Here is a 14,545-nt window from a genome sequence, read left to right on the forward strand (position 1 = left end):
GGTCGGGGGGCTCAGAAGAGCGGCCTGTCCCCTCCCCTGGACCCAGCTCATCTGCGCTCCCTGTCACCCTGGCCCCCAGGCGCTGTCGCAGACCCCAGCCTCCGCCTTCTCTAGGCCAAACCTAGGCGACCTCCCTGGACGAGGAGGCCTGGCTGCCTGCCGCCCGCGCACCCCACGCACTGCGAGAAAGGCCCGGCCCCCAACGCGCTTTATATGCAAATGGCGAGGCGAAGCCATCCCAGAGAAATTAGCTCCTTACTGAAGCATATTTACTAGATTGAAATGAGTTAAAGAGAAACATTTTAAGTCGTGCAAACGAGATAATTGGGCCGCATTAAAGCTGGGGATGTTTGCTCCTTCAAAAAAAAAAAAAAAAAAAAAAGCGTGGGGAGGAGGAGAGCCGCAAAAGCAGGCGGAGAAATGAAGCCCCGGCTGGTCAGAGACCGGAAATCCGGGAGTGCACAGGACGGGTTCCCGCGGGGGTCTCGGAGGGAGACCCCCCACCCGGGAGGACCTGGAGGCAGCGCGCCTCCTGCCCCGGAGCGCGCGGCCAGTTCCCTCGTTCCAAGAGGCCGATCCCCACCGCGGCCCGCAGGGGGCGCGCTCGGGCCAGGGTCCTGCGGCGAGAACGGTGCCCCGTGGGAGCGAAGGGATAGCCCAGCCCTCTGTCCTTGGCTGGCAGTTCGCGTCCTGCCCCCAACTTCGCCCATCCCCGCTCCATCTCCTGAGGGGTTCAAAACTCTGATGGCATGGGGTGTAGGGTGGCCCCGGGGAGACGGAGTGTGGGGGGGAAGCAGGAGGTCTAGATGCACGGGTTGCCTATCCCTGGCCCACAAGACGAATGGAACTGAGGTTTTTAACACATGTTTAAAGTAAAATAATCGAAAATGACGGAAAAGCCTTCTCCCTGGGAAGGCCATGCCTGGCGCCCTGGCGATGCCAGACGGTGCTGAGAGCAGACGGCAGAGGGATGACTCTCCAGGGCCCGGGACGGTCTCCGCGCCTCTCGCTTCGTGCAATGGGGATGCCGCTGCGCCCACCCAGGAGAGGTGCTCGCAGGCTCTCCCTTCCGGGGGGGGGGGGGGGGGGGGGGCGTCGTGTGTTGTGAAATGTCACACTGCATCCTGCTCCATTGTGTAGCCTCTGGTCTGTTTTTAAATGTTCCAGAGGCCAGGCGCGGTGGCTCACGCCTATAATCCCAGCACTTTGGGAGGCCAAGGAAGGTGGATCACTTGAGGTCAGGAGTTCAAGACCAGCCTGGCCAACATGGTGAAACCCTGTCTCTACTAAAAATCCAAAAATTAACCAACCTTGGTGGTGCACACCTGTAATTCCAGCTATTCAGGAATTCCAGTTACTGAGGCAGGAGAATCACTTGGATCTGGGAGACAGAGGTTGCGCCACTGCACTCCAGCCTGGGCACCAGAGTGAGACTCCGTCTCAAAAATTAATTAATACTAAACAAATCCATTCTCCAAAATCTGGTGTCCAGATTCTGCCCTCTCACGGGTACCCTCACTCCGAGGGCACAAGCTTTCACCCCTGGCTGGCCCGCGCTCCCCAAACGCCCTGCAGCCTGCCCTTCCTCCCCTGCAGGTGCCCTCCCAAGCATCCTCTCTGGGCCAGGTGCCCGGCCCAGGTGTGCTACACGATTGAGTGCAGTACCCACAACAACTCTTGATACACGCACTATATTAATTATCCCCATGTTTGGGTCACAGGCCGCTGATGGAGGAGAGCAGGGACTCCGCCCACTAGACAAATAGAACTGCAGAGGCCAGGGTGGACTCGGCTGCAGCCCAGGACCCTCAGGCCCAGACGTCCGAGGGCTTCCTATCCATCCCCTTCCAGGACCGGCTCAGGGTGAGGCAGAGCCGGGAGAACCTCACATGGCTTCTGTAAGGAACCCGAGGTGGGTTTTCTAAGATCACCTCCAAACTCTGACACTGTTTCTTACAACTTCAGCAACACTGGAGGTCTGATCTTTTTTCCCCACCGTTTGTATCAAGGGCATCTTGGGTGGCCTGGGTGTTTAAAATGAAAAGAAATTAAAGAAATTTTTCCTTTCCAACTATAGGCATGAGAAAGACATACCTCTCAGTCCTTCTGACCCCTGGGGATGGACAGGCCCATCCTACCCTGGATCGGAGCCCAGCCAGCCTCCACCGCGGATGCCATTACTCACGTGGTGCATAGGGGGCGCTCCGGGGGCTGAGCGCCCTGCACACTCAAGAGGCTCTTCAGAAATTATGAAGCCTTAAATAAAATTGTTTCCTGCCATTCCCTCATTAACTATAAAATCTACAATACTGATTTGAGTTCTGTTTACAGATATGAAATAAACTTGTTAGTTAAAAATATATTGTAAAACTACATCACAAAGTTCGCTACAAAGTATGAATTTTCAAATAACTTACAATATGAGGAATGAACTAAATGTGAAGCTTTTTTAGTTAGAATAAAGTTAAACTCTAAAAAGTCTCTCATCTCTTAAGGTTTCCAGGATTTTCTTGTTTGCGCTTTAACTGGGTCTACAAGAAACATGAGAACAGGGGGAAATTGATAATAGACAAGAGATAGACTAGGAAAGTCACAGTAACATTAGATTCTAAAACACTCACCTTCATAACGTAGGGACATGGGGAGGGAATGAGGTTGGGTAAGTAGAGGAAGAAGAAAGTCCCTGAACTCAACGAAGGCATCAAAGTTGGTCACATGATATCCAGTCCAATCATCTCATTTTCTGAGCCATGATCAATTTCAGCTCTTTCTAAAGCTTCAGTGTTCATTATTGTCACAGACTTAGGGAACAGGGTTGTCCAGGTAGAGACAAGCGAGATAGCGTCTGACTTTGGTTTAGTTCCAATACTAGCTTTTCTCATAAGCCCAGAAGGAGAGCTGGGAGGCAGAGGGCCTGGAAGAGGCCCATTCACAAAGTCGCTGTCAGCAGTGGCTGCTGTGCTGTGGCCTAGTCACACTAGGCATCTGACACACACGGGACCCCCCCAGAACCAGCCCCCAGCTCCTCTTCTGGTGTCAATGGCTGTGTCCCCTGCAGATAGCAATTGCCCGCCTCCAGGATGGGTGTAAAGGAACCACAGGGAAATGACACAGGGTCCTGTGAATGACTTTCCCCTGCAGGGGTGTTTTAAAGTCACTGTGCAGAATAAATACCAGATAGCGAAGTCTGAACACCTTTTCTTTTACTCTGTATTCATCATTTGGAGGAAAAAAAAATACGCTACACACACACACACACACACACACACACACACAGAGAGAGAGAGAGAGAGAGAGAGAGAGAGAGAGAGAAGATGCCAAGTGCCCCATGCAAAATGTTTTTATTTCCTACAAACCCAGAAATGTCCTCTAGGAATTTCTAAGAGACAGCATTCTGGATTCCAGCAATTTTCTGGATGTTTCCCACTGTGACTCAAAGAATTACTCTACTCATTCCCTCAGTTACCCATTTAATTCACACGCACTCTAGCAGTTGTTTGTCACTAGCTGGAAATACTTCGGGATCTTTGGATTCGTTCTCTGATCTCACTCTTGGTTCCTTCTTTTTCTAAAGCTTGGGAACTTCAGGCCACACCCATTGGGAGATGTAATTGTTGGCAGCAAAGTCATGCAAATGGAGTTCTCTGTATTTTTTCTGATGATAAATGGAAGAAACTCAAAGGTCCTCTGTGTCAAAGGCCAAGGAGGTCACTATTCCCAATTATTTCTGCAATCACCAAGAAGGGGCTATGTACTTAAAGAACCTGGCACTGGGAACAATTGCAGATCTAAAAAACAAAGGGACTCTCCTTCCTGTGAACTCACTCCGACCTTCTCTGACAGTGGCAGAGAATGATCAAGAGGTGGGACTTGACTGTGGAACTACTTGAGATGACCCCAGTCTACCTTGCAGTTCTCATAGCTCAGGAGCTGGCTCAGCCTCCTGGGAGACCTCACAGCCCACCTCGGAGCCCAGGATAGGTGAGGGTTCCAAGAGCTTGAAGGTAGCGGGGTGGGGGGGTGGGGGGGGTGGGTGTAGAGTCTGTCGCCATTGGCTCTGGTTCTCCAGGGCTTTCAAGCCTCTCAAACAAGAGCTGTGATCTACCCTGGGATGCCCCTCCAATATGGAAATGCGTCTGCCCCAGGTGGTTTCAGGGAAAGTGTCCTTTTCCCTGATTCTGTAAGTCTGGTGTCCTACTTTAAGTGAAGTGATCCTGTTTACTTTCTTTAAGGGGCCGGAATCTGTTGCCCTCACTTTTTTGTTAACAAAATGGACCCCCCCACACCACCACTTCACATCAGCACACACTCCCCTCCGGTTCTCTCCTGGGAAAAGTTCGTCACTTAGGGTTGATCTCCCTGAGGAGCTTTCTCTGATAGGCACAGTGGTCCTTTAGGGCAATGTCAGTGGGGCTAGTTGATCAGTTACAGACACACCTACCCTTGAGTTTTCCAGATGAGCTTATTTCGGAGTGACTTTTCTCTGGAATTTCCAATGACTTTTACATGACTTTCCCTGGGAGTTCCACCTGGGGCATTTGTTAGGAGTGACGGAGGCCATTCCAATTCTCCCTCTCCATTTAGCCAACATCTCTCCTTTCCGTTCATACCCAGTGCCCGGGCCCTGTCTTGTGACATTCTTTTCAGGTCTCATTTTTGTATGGGAGGAGGAAATAACCAGAGAAAATTCAGGCTCTGCTTTGCAGGATTTTCCCGTAAGAAGTTAAAGTTGGAGGGGTGCCCCTGGCATGGATGGCTGTTGATCCAACACCCCCCTGCTCCCTCCAGCGAGGTTCCTAAAGGGTTAAATGCGTGCACTCTGGGCAGATTGCATTCCCTTTAAAAGACTACGTCCCTGAAGGGGATCTGGACCAGGTGGAGGCTGCAGCTGGGGACTTGGTTTGGGGTGTCCCAGAGTCTCGCGGGATTCCAGCCTCCAGGAAGGACTCATAGGGTCCATGAGTCTCCATGAGAGACACCTGCCTCTTCTAGACACACGGTCTCCTGGCGAGCATTGGAAGCTCGTGGGGCCCACAATTGAGCCCGGCCATCGTCCCAGGCCCGCCGCTTCTTCCTTCTCGATGTGTTGGACGCTGGCTTCGACCAGCCCAGGCCCACCGCGACGTGTCCGCGGCCTTCCAGGACGAGGCAGGCAAGATGCAGCGCCGGCACCGTAGCAGACACCGGCTCCTCAGGGCTCTGAGGGGTGCAGTTGTCCCAAAGGTCCCCAGCCCAGGCCAAGACGCACCCCCTCACCCCTGCGTGCCCTCTGCCCGCCTCCCAGGCCGGGCAGGGGATTAGCATCTCTGTGAAGTCCCGCAAACAATGCCTGCTGTGCAGGAGATGAAAGCCGGGCTCTGGGTGGCAGGGCGCGTTTGAAGTCCCCGAAAGGTGGAATCCGAGGGAGCAGATGGGAAGAGATAAAGCCAGGTGAGAAGCGCACGGCGGTGTTGTCTCCCTCCCCAACACTCCGGGGTCTGGGGCTCGCCAGCTGACGCGGCCTCCAGAACCCCGGCCGAAGCCAGCCCCCGGCGGGACACAAGGGGACACCATTCCCACCCGCACCCCCGGCCTCCACCCGCACAGCTGCAGCCCATGGGCCAGAGCCCCCAGCCTGGACTCCGCCTGGCGCTCCCTATTCCCAGGCTGGGAGCCCCGGGGAGAACGTACGGCTCAGTCCCCACGATCTCCCTTGGCCTGGCTGGGCGCTCCCGGAGAGACAAGCGGTGAGCGCGGGCGCTGGGATTCCAGGACGAAGGTGATGGGTGATCAGTCACCCCCAATGGTCTTGAGCTCCCCAACTTCAACCGTTAGGACTGCTCTGCAAAAGAACTAGGACACCCGCAAGCGTCTTCAGACATCTGGACACTGGCCAGGGGAGCCGAGATCCGCGTGGAGTTGGAGGAGTCCCGGGCTCCAAGCGCACGCAGCTTGCACCCGGGTGCGCCGTCGGCTGACAGCGCCTGCAGCCCCAGGGGCTCCGGGTCTGTGCAGAATTCCACCCCCTATTCTCCTGTCCCCAGATCTCGTGAGGGTTCGTCTTGCAGGCCGAGCGGCTATGGCTCCGCCTTTTCCTCGCTGCTGGGGTGGAGAGGGTGGCGCAGGTGTGAAGGGTCACATTTCCCGGCCTTCAGGCCTGCGGATAACATTTTCCAACTCCCAGGAGGAAATAAAGAAGGGAAAGAAAAGTCCCTCCCCTTCACATTTCTATTTTGCGGTTGTTTTGTTTCTGCTACTTTGGGGGTGGGGGACAAAAAGCAAAGTTTCTACATAAGAATGTCGCAGCACACACAGTCCCGCAAAGTGTTTCTTCTTCAGGGCGCTTTAGAAAAACCCCCTGTCCTGCTTTCTGCATGCTCAAGGAGCAGAATAATGAAACCAAAGACTTTTATTTTATAAACCACTTGATCTTTGCTTGGGAAACTATATTAATTGAATGGGTTTGCCTTTTTTGCCAGTCCCCTTTATCATTATTTATGGGCTTTAAATTGTTTAAAGTTCCCTTGACGTTCAATTTACAAGTTTGGGGACTTTTTTTGTTCTGCCTTTTGTCCTGGAGAAAGACATCGTGTTGGAAGTGCTTTGAAAAGCCAAACATGAGAGGTTGGCAATGAAAGGGAAGCGGGCGAGATCCCTTTTAATTCCGTCCTGTTGGTGAATGGCTCTTTTACATAATTGCAGGAGCTATTTCAAAGCCAGCCAGAGGCTGACTTCACTTAGAACCACATGGAGTCTATTTTGGGCTTTCAGATTTAAAAAAAAAAAAAAAAAAAAAAGCTGAATAAAATGTTTAAAAAGATGAGGCTTCAATGCTTTCTGCTACTTGCAAATTGGTGTGTCTGATGGGGAATTTTGCACAAGCACCCCTTTGTAAGCCGTCCTGGGCTCGGGAGGGACTGTTCAGGGTTAGCTGAGTGTGAATCCCAATTGCCCTTCCATAAATAAAACCCAACCCAAGTTATTTCCCAACTATTGCCAGGAGCAAGAGCTGCAGTAATGACCAAACGATCGGGCTCCTCAAAATCCCTGTAAATAAAAACAACTCGGTTGCCCGAGAAACCAGCCGGTCGCCTACGACTGGGCGACTGGAGGGAGCGCCAGACCCGCGAGGCCCGCAGGATTCCCGGCGTCCTCCGAGACCACGGGCGCCCACACCGTCTCCTCTCCACGACCACCCGCGACATCGACTCTGGCGGCGGCAGCAAAGCTCGCGATTCGCGCGGTGCTTCCTCCTCCGGGCTGGGCTGGGCTGGGCAGGCCAGCGCAAGTTTGCTGCATGAATATTCATTTTCTTGCTCGTTTTCTGTTTTACCCTCAGCCTTCACACATCTGCTTGCAAGCGCAGCCTGGGACAGCCCCGAAACGAGGGACCAACTTAATTAGCATCACTTTTTCGGAATGTCTGCGCTTTTCAGTGGCATAATCTGAACCTGGCACTAGCCTAGCACCTGTCGAGTAAAGTGCCCAGGAGCAGAGCTATCTTCATCTAGGGGGGAGGGAAGTCCACAAAGTTAACTGGAGTTGGAGGACCCAGCTCTCCCTTCGGGTGCGCCCTTCATTTTTCCTAATTGGAGGGGGGAGGGGACAAAGTTGCAAACATCTGTGCCCGGTAATTTTCCCGCGCCGACTGGGCCGAGCTGAGTCACGGAAGACCCTGCAGTTGGAGGCTGTTGCGAGCTAAGCAGGTAGGGATCCGGAGGATGGATAAGCCCTGTATCTGTCGCTCCTGCCCATAAATCTCTCCGAGGAGCCGAGGAAAAACTCTAAAGGCTTTTCTCATCCGCAGTCCCCACGCTCTGAACGCTTTGCAGGTAGCTGAGGTGCCCCCAATGAATCTTGTTAATCATGCCGAAACACAAGGATCCTTTTATGACGCGAACAGTCGTTTTCTAAGCAGTTAAGCATTAGATGAGAAAGTATTACTGCATCACATTCGCGAAAAAGGCACTAGTAAATAAAATTCATATTGATGAGAATTATCTGAACTCACTAATAAAAGATTAGTATTATAACCCCTGCGGTCAATACTTTCTATGGCAATTTATGGATGCAAATAACATGCCATCAAATTATTTCAAGTGTAGCTATAATTCAACAGACCTAAATCTTCTTGCTGAACTTTAAATGTAGAATTATTACCAAAATAATCAAAGGAATCCCTGTCTCTCGGAGGGAAATCAGGCGACAAAAAGTCCCTAGAACAATATTTTTGTGGCGAAACAGCAAAGTGCATGGCAAACCTACCCAGGCAACATGAACAACAACTTCCCCGGCCTGCCAGTGGCAAGCCGGAAGGGCCCTGGCTGTAGCCACGTAAATCAAGGAAGGAGCGGAGCGTTTCTTAGTATTCAAAAAACAAGGTAATGGCACCCAAGTCTGTGGTACTGTAACTATCTCATAATGAGAGGGAGTGCTTATTATGCTCATAAAGAAATCAGCCTTTTGCCCTGAGCTTCGATTTTTTTTTTTTTCTTTTTCTTCTTTTCTGGGAGTGAAAAAGGAGGACTAGAGCCTGGAGACCCCACAGACACCTCCTTCCCCATGGATCCCAAAAGGAATTCATTTCCCCTCACACCGCCTAAGCCACCTCGGGGTCTGGGCGTGAAGTCAGGGGAGGCAATACAGGCAGAGTCCTAATGAATTCCTTTCAAACCGCCTGCTGCCGGAGCGATCTATTACTGCGGCCTGGAGTGGGGAAACGCGCTCGAGACGTCTTTGTCCGGGTGGTGGTGGCGAGGGAGGAGGAGGCAAGGAGGAGGAGAGGGCTGGCTGTCTGGACCAGCGAGTTTTCCCAGCGCCCCTGAAGGATGAACCCTCCCCTCTTTCCTTCAGGCCCGCTGGGTGGGCAGTGGGTCTCCAGCGGGACTCCGGCGGAGGAGCTGATCTGGGATTAAGACGTCCCCCGGGGGGGAATTGGGGTTAGAACGAGAGAAAGAGGAAGAACGCGAAAGAAGAGCTTCAAAGGATCGGGTCGATAAATTCATAAAGATCGATTTATCTTTATCTCCCAATTAAATGTGCTTGTAAGTGATACATAACACACGTCCAACACGGGCCAACTCCCCAACCACTAGCTCCTCGGCGTGAGCAGATTTTTAATGACCGAACTAACAATGCCCTTCTTTCCTTCTGCCCAACCCGGTGCTGTTGGCGGTTCAGGGCTGATGTCTAGACCCGGGAAGTTGAAGCCCGGGCCTTGGAGGCGCGAGGAAGCCCCGTGCGCGCTGGCTCGCTTTGCACGGTCTGCCCTTGTCACAAATGATTCCATTTTTAAAGGGAAGACAAGAGCTGAAAGTTTTTGTTTTAAAATGGAGGAGGGGATAAGAACGTCCTTCGTTTCCCTCCACCCCCAAATTCCCTTAATTCCAAATCTGAGGGTCTTTACCATTGTCGAGAACAGGGGAAACATCCTGAGGGATCTGCTCCATCCCGCAGTCAGCAGAGGAACCGCGCGCCCTCGAGTCCTCGCGCTGGAAACTGGGCGGCGGCGCCAGAGTGAGCACTCCCCGCGTTCGCAACGTGCTTAATTAGCGCCTATTTACAAAACGCAGCTTTTATTTGAGCAAACATCATAAAGCTTTCATCAGGATAATCTCACGTTATACAATCTGGAGGCGCAGCAACTCCCCCTTCCTCCCCGAGGATGGAGTAGATAAAGGACTCTCATTATTATCATAATTATCGTGGTTGTTATTTTGGTGCGCGCCGGCAAAGTGTGTAAATAGGTGCGATGATTAAGAATGTCATGAAAAATGAGACGGGAGCGTTCACGGGAGGGCCCAGCCCGGGATGCGGGAAGCAGCAGCCTCCCCGCCCCACCCGGAGCGCGGACCCGCAACTAGCAACCCGGCGGGTTCCCAGCGGAGGGCAGGGGCTGCCAACTCCCAACCTTTGCCCCAGGGGTGGATCCGGAGGGGCAGGACCCTGCCCCCAACTCCAGGACCCTCGCCCGGACCCCAGGCGCAGCCGGAGCACCCAGCGCTGGAGTGAACCGCAGGTAGGTTGGTTCCATTCTAAATACAGTAAAAGAAATAAAGCACCCCCGGACCAGCCGCGGGGCTGCGGGCCCGGGAGGCTGCCCTTCAAGGCGGCCTCGACAAGGCTGCAAGGCACCAGGGTCCAAGCCTCGGAGGTGCCATCCGCCCCTCTCAAGTTTGCGCCGCCCGGGCCGGGCAAGCAGCTCCGGCTCCCCCGCCTGCGCGCTCGGACGGTGGCGCCTGCAGCCCGCTCGCCGCCAGCTTGGGTGGAAGGGGCGGGACCCCGTCTGCGCCCCGCCCCCGCCCCGCGCCGCCAATGGCCAGCGGCGCCCAGCCCCACGTGAGGCGAGCCGGCCCAGGCGGCAGGCAAAATGTGAATGAGAAAGAGGAGCGCGATTTAAAGGTGCTGGCGGCGCCCGCCGGAGACAAGTACGCCGGCTTCGCGCGCTCCCCAGCGGCCCGCGGGAGGCGACGGACTGCGGGACAGACGGACGGACGGACGGACGCACGGACAGCAGCTAACCGGGGCCGAGGGTCGCAGCCGCGACGAGCGCGGACTCCGACGGGCAAGCGGCGGACGGGGGCTCCGGCGAGCCCGCGGGGCCCGGGCGCCCTCTTCACTCCAGGGCGCACGGCCTCATCCCGCGCACCCCGCGCATCCGCGGGGCATGAAGTGGGCCCAGGACTGAGCGGAGGAGGCGTCTGCTCTCCGTGCCCCGCTCGGTCCCTGCCCGGCGCTCCCGGAGGTGCTCCCGGCGTCCGGCGGGCTTCCCGGCGGCGGCGCGGCGCGGGGACTTTTCGCCTCTCGCTGGCCTCTCACGAGCGCGTCTATGAGCGCAGCGTTCCCGCCGTCGCTGATGATGATGCAGCGCCCGCTGGGGAGTAGCACCGCCTTCAGCATAGACTCGCTGATCGGCAGCCCGCCGCAGCCCAGCCCTGGCCATTTCGTCTACACCGGCTACCCCATGTTCATGCCCTACCGGCCGGTAGTGCTGCCGCCGCCGCCGCCGCCGCCGCCCGCGCTGCCCCAGGCCGCGCTGCAGCCTGCGCTGCCGCCGGCACACCCGCACCACCAGATCCCCAGCCTGCCCACTGGCTTCTGCTCCAGCCTAGCGCAGGGCATGGCGCTCACCTCTACGCTCATGGCCACGCTCCCCGGCGGCTTCTCCGCGTCGCCCCAGCACCAGGAGGCGGCAGCGGCCCGCAAGTTCGCGCCGCAGCCGCTGCCCGGCGGCGGTAACTTCGACAAGGCGGAGGCGCTGCAGGCTGACGCAGAGGACGGCAAAGGCTTCCTGGCCAAGGAGGGCTCGCTGCTTGCCTTCTCCGCGGCCGAGGCGGTGCAGGCTTCGCTCGGTGAGTCGGCGGCGCGCGCAGCCGGGACGCGGGGGCGGGAGGAGGCGGGGGCGGGCCAGCGCCGGGTTCCCGCGGGAGACCCGGGGGCGAGGCCGCGCCCCCGCTCGACCCCAGCCCGAGTAGCTGGAGGATGCGGCCGGGCTGTGCCGCTGGGCCTCGGGGGGGGGGCATTCAGAGCCACGCAACAAGCGGGGTCGGGGGGGGGGCATTTAGCGCCCGGCGACCAGCTGCTGCCCTGGGCCGCATATCTATCTGGCGATGCGTTTGGCCAAGTCCGCCTGTCCCGCTCCGCGGTGACCTCGGGTCCTGGGTAGGTTGCAGCCTCTAGGGGAGTCGGTTGGGCTGCGCGTCTCAGCCGTGCGTGTGCCCACGGGCGCCCAGACTTTTTAAACCCCTTCACTGGTCTTGCTACTCGTCGGGGAGAAACTGATTGCTTGGAGGCTGTCTGCGTGTGTGTTGGGAGTGTCTGGTGGGAACTTCTAAGGCCACAAAACATCCCTTTGACCCACGTTGTCTGTCTCAAAAAAGACAGTCTGGGATCTGCACGTCCCTACGCCCCCACTCCGGTTAGGAAGCAATTGAGGTTCACTAAATTTTCATGGTGGGGGAGGCAGGATGGATCGTGAATCCCCGCTCAGTTCTCAACCAGCTCCCACTCCTGGGACAAAGCAGGCAATCTCTTGGGCCTCGAGCCTCCTGCTACTTCTCCCGATGCTGCCGAGGCTGGGAGGGTGCAGGGGAGGCATGGCAGCCCTTTGAGTGATGGTTCTGGGCAAAGGGCCGTTGCGGCTGCCTCCTCGCCTTTGAGCTTTCTCACGCTCCCCCCACCCCTCCTCTACCCCTCAAAGGCCAGGAAATCACAATGTGTTAATGTCATAGAAAGACAATCCGCTAAAGGTGGGGGGTGGGAAGGAGAAAGGAAGGCCAGCGTGAGAAATGTAATAAAATGCCGTTTGGTTTTGCTTTCAGTCGGGGCTGTCCGAGGGCAAGGGAAAGACGAGTCAAAGGTGGAAGACGACCCCAAGGGCAAGGAGGAGAGCTTCTCGCTGGAGAGCGATGTGGACTACAGCTCGGATGACAATCTGACTGGCCAGGCGGCTCACAAGGAGGAAGACCCGGGCCACGCGCTGGAGGAGACCCCGCCGAGCAGCGGCGCGGCGGGCAGCACCACGTCTACGGGCAAGAACCGGCGGCGGCGGACTGCCTTCACCAGCGAGCAGCTGCTGGAGCTGGAGAAGGAGTTCCACTGCAAAAAATACCTCTCCTTGACCGAGCGCTCGCAGATCGCCCATGCCCTCAAACTCAGCGAGGTGCAGGTGAAAATCTGGTTCCAGAACCGACGGGCCAAGTGGAAACGGGTGAAGGCAGGCAATGCCAATTCCAAGACAGGGGAGCCCTCCCGGAACCCTAAGATCGTCGTCCCCATCCCCGTCCACGTCAGCAGGTTCGCCATTAGAAGTCAGCATCAGCAGCTAGAGCAGGCCCGGCCCTGAGGGTCCAGAAGGGCCAGGATCCGGCACCCACCTGGAGCAGCCCCGGCACCCGAGGGAACCCATGGTGGACTCCACTGTGTTTGAAGCAACACTCGAAGTCACAGCCCAGCTGTGTCCATCCCAAGCAAATTGAGAATATATTCACTACATGGGCTTAAAAAACTGCTTTTGAAGGGGCTTACTGCCACACCAGAAGACACTCGAAATATTTATTATACTATGCTACTTTGTACATAAATATCTCCATAGACTGGATCTCAGCTGCAGTATTTTGAAAGTTATAGGACTTAATCACCCAATAATGTTCTCCACTCATTTCAGAAGAAAACAAACCTCTGCTGTAATCTGCGCGGTTAGCAGCCTCCTTTCCATACTTTTCCAAAGGTAAACGTGAAACCCAAGAACAAGCGCTGGGGTTGAAACTGATTTTGGTTTGCATTCTGGCTTTTTGAGTTGACTGAAAAGCAGACACTGTTAGGCAGCCTGGAAATTCGCTTTGCTTTGCTTTGGTTGTGCCTGGCTTTGGTTTCCCCTGGGGTTGCCTATCCTAACTGAGCCATGTGAAGCACGTCTCCGTTGTGTTAATTTATTTCAATGTAGCTTATTTTCTTATAAGTTATGACGTTTAAACAATTTCAGTCTTGTGAATAATAAAAAGGAGAGGGGGAAGAAAGACCAGTCCCTGGGCCTCAGAAGTGTGTCCAGAATTTGACTGTCCGGGCACTGCCAGCGTGTGGCCGGACAACTGGTCTGGGACCAGTACTGGAGAAACGTCCCCTGGCCAGGTCTCCTTAGGCAGGCTGGACTTGAGCCACCTAGCATAGGAGGCTGGGCGCCAATAGGGTTACGAATTTTAAAAAACCGAATTCTCACCTTAGAAATCTATCTCCCGTTTTGCACAGCCTAATCGATACGTGGGCCGCAGGCCGGCAAACTTCGGCCACAGGAAGCGGTGGGTACCCGGAGGAGGCAAGCGAGTGCGGGTATTGGTGGCTTTGCCCAAACTCCTGATGCTCCAAACCGACTACAGCCAGGGAGGAAACGTCCTTCCTTCACAAATATCTCAGACCCGAAAAGAAGCGGCGCTCGCCTGCCCGCAGAGTGGAGGGTCCATAAATCAGGGTCCCGGCGTTATCTGCCGACTGGAGCAAAATCGCAGCGAGCCCAGCCGGCTTCCCGGCAGCCCTCAGTAGGAGGCGGAGGCGGGCTGGAGCGCCCACGGCCCCGGCACCTCCCCCTCCGGGCGGGGTCGGGGGGCGGGACCCGGCCGCCGCCCCACTCCGAGGACGCCCCGGTAGTCCGCACCACAAAGGGGGAAAGGGGAGAGGCTACGCAGGGGAGCTAGGGGGTCGGTGTGCAGGGGCCGGGGAGCTGGGCGTCTCCCCATCTCGGTGGGGCGTGCCGGGTCCCCAGGTCCATTCCTGTCCCACCCCCGGCGGCTCCTTGCCCGACCCGGAAGCGCGCAGCCAGATGCTGCGGCCGGGCCCGCGAGAGGCTGCGGTGGACAGGCCCGGGGCGCCCAGGGTCGTGCAGCGGGCCGGCGAGGGTGAGCGTGATGCCACCATTCCAGTGGCCCGAAGCGCGAGAGAAGCCTGGGCTTCGCCAGCCTCAGCCTTTCGAGTGGAGGGAGGGAAGGCCGGGGAGCCGCCTCCAAGCAGCGGCGCTCGGCCCTCAGCGCGGTTCTCAGCCCCAGAAAGGGAAGAGCGGCCCGCCGTGGGTTAA

At 56.2% G+C, this 14,545-nt stretch overlaps 1 protein-coding gene across 2 annotated transcripts; it reads left to right on the forward strand.

Moving 5' to 3' along the window:
• The first annotated feature begins 10,376 nt into the window (after positions 1 to 10,376).
• Positions 10,377 to 13,501, forward strand: GBX2 (gastrulation brain homeobox 2). Of its 2 annotated transcripts, XM_032277834.1 has the most exons (3): positions 10,377 to 11,330; positions 11,604 to 11,640; positions 12,300 to 13,501. In XM_032277834.1, exons 1-3 carry the CDS (start codon positions 10,808 to 10,810, stop codon positions 12,406 to 12,408), a joined length of 669 nt encoding a protein of 222 aa, XP_032133725.1. In that variant the 5' UTR covers positions 10,377 to 10,807; the 3' UTR covers positions 12,409 to 13,501. The 2 variants fall into 2 exon arrangements, with proteins under 2 accessions (XP_032133725.1, XP_032133724.1); XM_032277833.1 differs by lacking the exon at positions 11,604 to 11,640.
• The last annotated feature ends 1,044 nt before the right edge of the window (positions 13,502 to 14,545 follow it).

This window comes from Sapajus apella, unplaced genomic scaffold (assembly GCF_009761245.1).
Source record: "Sapajus apella isolate SASKATOON/1434 unplaced genomic scaffold, GSC_monkey_1.0 scaffold10, whole genome shotgun sequence".
Taxonomy (NCBI): domain Eukaryota; kingdom Metazoa; phylum Chordata; class Mammalia; order Primates; family Cebidae; genus Sapajus; species Sapajus apella.

Excerpts from the sequence above, each read along its gene's own strand:
- GBX2 (XM_032277833.1), top strand. The coding sequence starts at position 10,808 with ATGAGCGCAGCGTTCCCGCCGTCGCTGATGATGATGCAGCGCCCGCTG. Across the intron at positions 11,331-12,299 it reads GGCGGTGCAGGCTTCGCTCG|TCGGGGCTGTCCGAGGGCAA; the intron begins GTGAGTCGGCGG and ends TTTTGCTTTCAG.